The sequence below is a fragment of the Anarhichas minor genome, unplaced genomic scaffold (assembly GCF_050575085.1).
Source record: "Anarhichas minor isolate MPS153535 unplaced genomic scaffold, ASM5057508v1 ptg000011l, whole genome shotgun sequence".
NCBI classification, from domain to species: domain Eukaryota; kingdom Metazoa; phylum Chordata; class Actinopteri; order Perciformes; family Anarhichadidae; genus Anarhichas; species Anarhichas minor.
Window position 1 is genome coordinate 5,396,169 of NW_027466457.1, and position 6,550 is coordinate 5,402,718.

At 42.2% G+C, this 6,550-nt stretch overlaps 1 protein-coding gene across 1 annotated transcript in view; it reads right to left on the reverse strand.

The window, feature by feature from the left end:
• Window positions 1-6,067, reverse strand: part of ptprq (protein tyrosine phosphatase receptor type Q) — a 33,540-nt gene extending 27,473 nt beyond the window's left edge. Inside the window, exons 1-11 of the mRNA XM_076089754.1 lie at window positions 6,023-6,067; window positions 5,581-5,706; window positions 5,350-5,494; window positions 4,923-5,207; window positions 4,603-4,817; window positions 3,574-3,754; window positions 2,937-3,311; window positions 2,529-2,840; window positions 1,643-1,936; window positions 948-1,247; window positions 267-433 (exon numbers count right to left, since the gene is read on the reverse strand). Coding sequence (XP_075945869.1) covers window positions 267-433; window positions 948-1,247; window positions 1,643-1,936; window positions 2,529-2,840; window positions 2,937-3,311; window positions 3,574-3,754; window positions 4,603-4,817; window positions 4,923-5,207; window positions 5,350-5,494; window positions 5,581-5,706; window positions 6,023-6,067 — 2,445 coding nt within the window. The remainder of the gene's footprint in view (window positions 1-266; window positions 434-947; window positions 1,248-1,642; window positions 1,937-2,528; window positions 2,841-2,936; window positions 3,312-3,573; window positions 3,755-4,602; window positions 4,818-4,922; window positions 5,208-5,349; window positions 5,495-5,580; window positions 5,707-6,022) is intronic.
• Between the last annotated feature and the right edge of the window lie 483 nt (window positions 6,068-6,550).

A 6,550-nucleotide genomic window follows, 5' to 3' on the forward strand; every position in this document is an offset into this window, starting at 1 on the left:
ACTGAGGTCATACATCTTTAAAGGGCTGGTAACCAAATCTGTGGTGTGCTGACAATGGTTTCTAAGTAACCAACAGGTGAGTGCAGAACCTGACGCATGTGGCCTTCTTTGTCCTTTGAAGGAAACACATTTTGAGGAACGTGTGTGTAAGACAAATGTGGACTGACATCTGTCTGGAAGTTACTATGGCATACCAACCTATAATGCCTGTCTCTCCTACTTTGATTTCTTGGAACTGAACAGCTGAAGTATTGTACATGTCTTACCTTGTACCCCTCCACCTGTCCTGGCGGTGGTCTCCAGGTTACAAACACAGACGTCACTACCTGCTCTGAAAGAGTCACATCCTGTGGCACCTCTGGGACTGGAGACAAGAGTACCGTTAGCATGAGACACCATTCATGAACTGACTCATAATCATCGTCATCTGTCACTATAGGTAATACACGTGTGAATATAAACTCTTTGAAAACTTTATAGGTTCACTTTAAACAAGCAATTAACAAGCAATACTACAAATTTTTTTAATAATATGAATTTGAATATTTATTTTATACTTCTATAATCATTTACAATTGCAGTTTACAAATGCAGTACAATTGCATTTACATATACATTTTCAAAATAAAATCAAAGTGATGCCAATATTAGAGTGAATTAATTTAATCTAATTTCTGCAATATGCAATAGATAAAGACGTGAAAAAGTACTTTTAATTGATGCCAAATTATATATATTATATTAAATAGATAGAGTAGTGCTATCCTGAAGAGAAAAAGTGATGAGAGGCCTTTTCCAGGTTAAAATACACTAACAGAGAAGGACCCACTATGTTGTGGGATCATTTAAGTCAATATAAGCCCAAATGTTTATGCCGACACTTTCAACTACAACAATTTGAATGTGTCTGCTGCCACTAAGTACTAGTATTAGCAGAGGCAACTCACTTGTTCTAACGGGGCGGGTGTAGTACGGTGGTCCCATCTGCTCTCGGCTTGTGCTGTACACCTTGAGCTGGTGCTCTGATCCTGGACTGAGGTTGCTCAGGTTTATGATATGAACACCAGCAGGCAGGGAGTACCAGCGACATGTGTTCCCACACAGTCCCTCACACAGACTGTCACACAATCCTGGACATACACACACGTTCACCCCGTCAATCAGGCCCAGATGTGGATGCTGGATGTAAAGTTGTGCAGAGTTTGTGCCCACTGAAAGGGGGACTGCTACCTGAACTGGCATTGGATCTAGACAAAGAGGGAGAAACAAGAGACAACGTTAAAAGATTAAAAGATAGGTTGATTCAGGTGTCAGGTGCCCAAATTAATATTGAAACATGTTTTGCTTGCTGTAATCATTCCTTTTGTTCATACTGGCCATGGGGGACTAAATCCGCAGTCCTCATTCTGTCTGTGTATCAAGAAGTTTATCTGAAGCTTGAAGCCAGTTTAGTACAACCCCCCTCTTTTTAATTACTATCCTTCCACTGCAACTCAACAGGGAAAAAAGATAAAAAAAGAGAAATGTAATCTAAAAAAGCTGTAACTTTGGTCGATACCCACTGGCTACCTCTGACTACTGAGGCCTTATCTTAGCTTCAGATAAACCTCTCCTTTAAAGGCAGTATTGTTGTTTCTCTTACCTGTGGTGTGTATGATTCTGGTCCTGTTGCTCCTGTCCTTTCCCCTCAGAGAGACAACTCCTATTTCATAAGTCTGACCTGGAGTAAATGTGCCCAAATTAACACACACAGACTGACGTGCCCAGTGTGCACCAGGACTGGTCTGGTTTATCCACAGTGAGGTTAGAGTGGGATATATGGGTGGGTGGGATGTGACATAATAACCATCTGGTGGGTGATCAGGTGAACTGGTCCAGCAGACTGTCAGATCTCCTGTTGTGTTCAACACCACCAGACCACTAGGGGCCTTCACCGCTAAGAGGCACAAAGGAGATTGTTATTTTGTTGTCAGCTAACCTGAGTCAAAGCAAAGTCTGTATTACACAACCATGCATGGTTTTTGTTTGGACAATTACATACTGTAAATTTGAAAACATCTGAAACGTATCCACTTTGGCAGACAAATAAGTGTTTTATTAATGCTTTTGATCATAAATGTATCTAGAAAAATGACCATCACAGGAAGACAGTCAAAGACTAGTCTACTAAAACCCCTGACTGGACCTCTGTTGTGAAGAAGTTTAGCTTCACAACCAAAAGTCCAGTCAAATCTTGGATTGTATTGCACTGTCTGGGTGAAAAATAAGGTCTATAATGGCAATAACAGTGAATTAATGAAACTTTCTGATTGGGAAGTTCTCATTTGTGTATCTTTCCCAAATTTTCCAAATACATCTTTGTATTTCATAGAAATTAAAATGAATCATCATGAATCAGTAGGAAAATCCCAGGTGTAAATAATAAAATGTCAGGGTCCTGGTATTGTGGATGTTGGCTCACTGGAACACTACAATAGAACAGAGGCATCACAAATATCTGCTGTGAAAACGTCCTGTTACATGCTTACCAGTCTGGACAGTCACAGGCGCTTGTCCACAGCTCTCTATGCCATGCTGGGTGACGGTGTAAACTTCAACTCTGTATTTCCTGTGAGACTCCAGCCCTCCAATCACAGCAGCGTATGCCTGCAGCCCACCAGTCTCAGATAACCTGGAGATATTGGTCCTTCCAACTATGCTCTCTTGTCGTGAAGACATGTCCACATAGCGTACAACAAAGGTCCATCTAAGCCTTAACTGTGCATCGGTCATTATCCAGTGGACACTAATCTGACTGATGGTACTGGGGCCAAAAGTGATATTTTGAGGAGGAAGAGGTCCTGTAAGGAAGAGAACATAAAGCTTTGAAGTTACATCTGTTACCACAAGATGCTTGTGCTTCCTTGTGTGTACTTTATGTGTGTCAGCACACTCACTAGTGTGCGCAGTTCGCGTTTGTCCCAAGCTCCAGGTGGAGCCAGCAGGATGAGAAGCTCGAAGGGTGAAAGAGTAGATGCTCCCTGGAGACAAGCCTGTCACTGCTACCCCTCTGGAGGAGAGGACTATGGGGACCCTGACGATTTTTCTAACACCGCTCAGGCTCTGCGTCCCCTTTTTGTCCTCTGACTTCCTGCTTCCATCTTCTTCATCTTGACCCGACTCTCCATCTGCCTCCTCTTGGTACTGGAGGAATATCTCAATAGAAGAAAGATTAAGAGAGTTGAAGGGTGAGAGGTCACCCCAACGAAGCTGTACTTGTTGCTCTGTCACCTGAACCAGGTCAAAGGAGAAAGGGGAAGGGACAGGAGGGGCTGTGAAAGAGGGAGACACAAGTTACGAAGGAAATGAGGGAAGGAAGTGCTCACAATTAATATGGTATGGGTTAACTAGTAAGTGTTTGGCATTACCTATTTACCTTGAGATTGAACAATATCATAGGTTGAGGGTTATGATGTTGCAAAATTTGTAATTATTATTATATATAATATAATATAATATATGAATATAATATATATATATGTATGCACAGTAAATGATGTGGTTAATAAAAGGTATATTACACAAGGTATTTACTCTGGCAATGGCAGATGAAGGGTAAGGGGATGTTACAGAAGAATGGAGTGAGAAAGTATCCTGGCCCTGTGGCATTCCTCTGAAGGGCAAAACAGTCTGTCTGATTGGCTGGCAGTAATGACATCGTGGAGTTCGTCAAGTTATAGGCTGAGCCATCAGACCAGAGAGGATGCCCCTCCTCCTGTGGGGTGACAGAAGAGAGACATTGTGCACTATATGTATACACATGACAGACATCGCCAGCTGACTGTCATTCAAGTGAAAGTATCAGAAACAAAACTCCTCTTTAAGGAGTAACTGCTGCGTTGGGGCTTTTCCTGTTGAAAGTGTAAACTACTTTGGAAGAATATCACCTGCCCCTGTGTTTTTACTGGTCTATGATTTTGAAACAGAGGATATACCCGAACATGTAAGAACCTCGCTGCAGGCAGCTAAAAAGAAAACTGTCTACACGGGCTAGTTTTGAAATGTAAACTGTATTTATTTGTATTCTACTCAAATCATAAAAAGTAAATCCTACAAAGAGTAGTCATTTCCTAAGTATATTCACTATAAATATAAAACTATTTTGGCCTTTTTGTTCAAACTAATCATCATTCATTGCTTTGAATAGGTTTCTTTACACATAAAGTATGTCGGTGTGCACACTACAGGAGTGCTCTTTAGTGCTGACGAAATGTTGAGCGGGGAAGTTTAAATATACTGCAGAACATTTTCAGATCTACTACCGTCCTGCAGTTCACTTTCCATATATTCCTCCATATCCTACAGAACCATATTCTGCATGATTCTGACAGTCTTGCAGGTCAGAATAACTGCTGAACAGTCATGCCTTCTCAATCAGTGACCTTGTAAATATTTAGTCAGTAGGTTTTCTGGACAAATCTCTCTTTAAATTACAAAATGCTAAGTTATTCATGAAAATTCCCAAATGTGAGAAAATGTTATTAAATGCACATTCTCAACGAAACATGAACTATTCTGACAGTGTAAACGGTATGTCACAAAACGCGACAATTATTTAGCTACCTGCTGGTCATTGAGTCCGGTCCATAGCAGCAGCAGGTTGTGGCTCAGCAGGTGAGAAGATATGAAAAGCAGATCTTCCACGGTCTTCAGATCAGCCAGGTGACTTCCGGCTGCCAGGCCTCCGCAGCTGTGCTGGGCATCAGTCCAGGTCAAACCCGTCCTTCTCACAGTGTAGCAGCTTCTCCCATTGGCCAACCAGCCAGGTGGGCACTGAGCTGGAGACAGTAATTATCATCAACTAATACAGTCTTTTTTAAGGCAGATGATCAAATTGTTGTCATATGATGAATTGATTGTGGTAAAGCAAATGTGTACAATACCTGTTTCAATATCAATGCTGAGTCTCTGCTTCAGGGTCATATTAAGGTGTTTGAGGAACGTAGTGACCACAACTTTGGCCTTGAAGTGTGTGCCAGGCTGGAGACCTTTCACTGTGTACTGAGAGTTTGTCTCTGATGAGTTTATGTTGAAGATGTGCGTGACAGATTGTGTGTGAGTGTTGTGTAGACTCAAGGTGGCTAGGGTTTGTTGTTTGCCAAGTTTCCACATCAGGAGAGCAGTAGTAGTCGTGCTGTAAACATGAAGGGAGGACAGGGAGACTGGAACTGGACACATATACAGTATAGAAGGGAAGGAGTAGAGACAAGATGAAACACAATAATGTCAATAGGCATTATACCAAACACTTATCAAGCATGTTATTTTTCTACATCAGAAAAGTGGTATTCAGCGTTCACAGACACTCACTGAAGGGAAAAGTCTTTGCCTCAAGAGTAGTATCACTGCTGCTGGTTGTCAGTGAGATGTTATATCCTCTTGGGTCCTCAACCAATCGTAATGACATTTTGCACTCAGGGGAGCATGCTGAATGGTGGATGGGCTCCACATACACCTGCAGAGATGTGACCATTAATTTAATTATAAAAATAAACTCAAATGAATGAAACTGGACCAGAGTAAGCATCCCATTGTTCTTACCAGCTGGTTACTTGCAGTCCTGCAGGTGACTGAGTAGGCATCTGAATCTTTTGTGGATGGGAAGGACTGAAATACAACTTCAACCTCAACAGGGTTTAAATGCTGTTCACAGGTCAGCAAGACAACCTGAGGAGGTGTAAAAGTAACATGTGTCACAGAAGCTAACAATGTACCTCAAGAGGGATTCTATCCATACGGCTCTCAACATGGTGACGGCTAGAAGCTAACAGTGCTGACAGAGCCAAGACACCATCGGTCGGGAAGTGCCATTGGTACACAACTAAATGATGAAAATGCACTAACATGCAGGCAGGGTCGCCCCGGCTGTGCAAACACAGCACAGAGAAACTCAGATTACAACACACACATGGAGAGCGTCAATTCAGCACCTTTAAAAACGGTTACCTGGGAAGATACATAAGCATGATGGATATTCTCTTACCTGGCATAAGCTAGCAAGTAAACACAGAATCTCTGTTCCACCCATTGGAAAGGTCACTCCATCTCATCGAGCAGTCACTGATCCACCTGGATGCGAACGATCACTTTCATCACTTCGGAGCAGACCCTTCTCACAAAACATCAGCTGTGGAAAGTCCCAAACTATTTGGCTCGCTGGCGACCAGCTGAGCGTCAAAAAGTTAACTGTAACTTTTTAAGAGTTGACAAGTCGTGGATTATATATTCATAGCTTTCTTAAATCATGTGGAAATCTCGACTTGCTTTTACTTCAGTTTTACGCAGAGCCTGCACTTTGAATTTAGCGCGCACTCAAAGTCAGAGTTCAACGGCTGTTTCCTCCGAGAAGCAGACCCTCTAGTGAAGTAGGAGACGGTCTTTGGGTGAGTATGGATAGAGAGAGAGAGAGAGAGAGAGAGAGAGAGAGAGAGAGAGAGAGAGAGAGAGAGAGAGAGAGAGAGAGAGAGGATGTATGAGTTCAGCCCAATTTGTTCTGGCTCTTTGTTGGGAT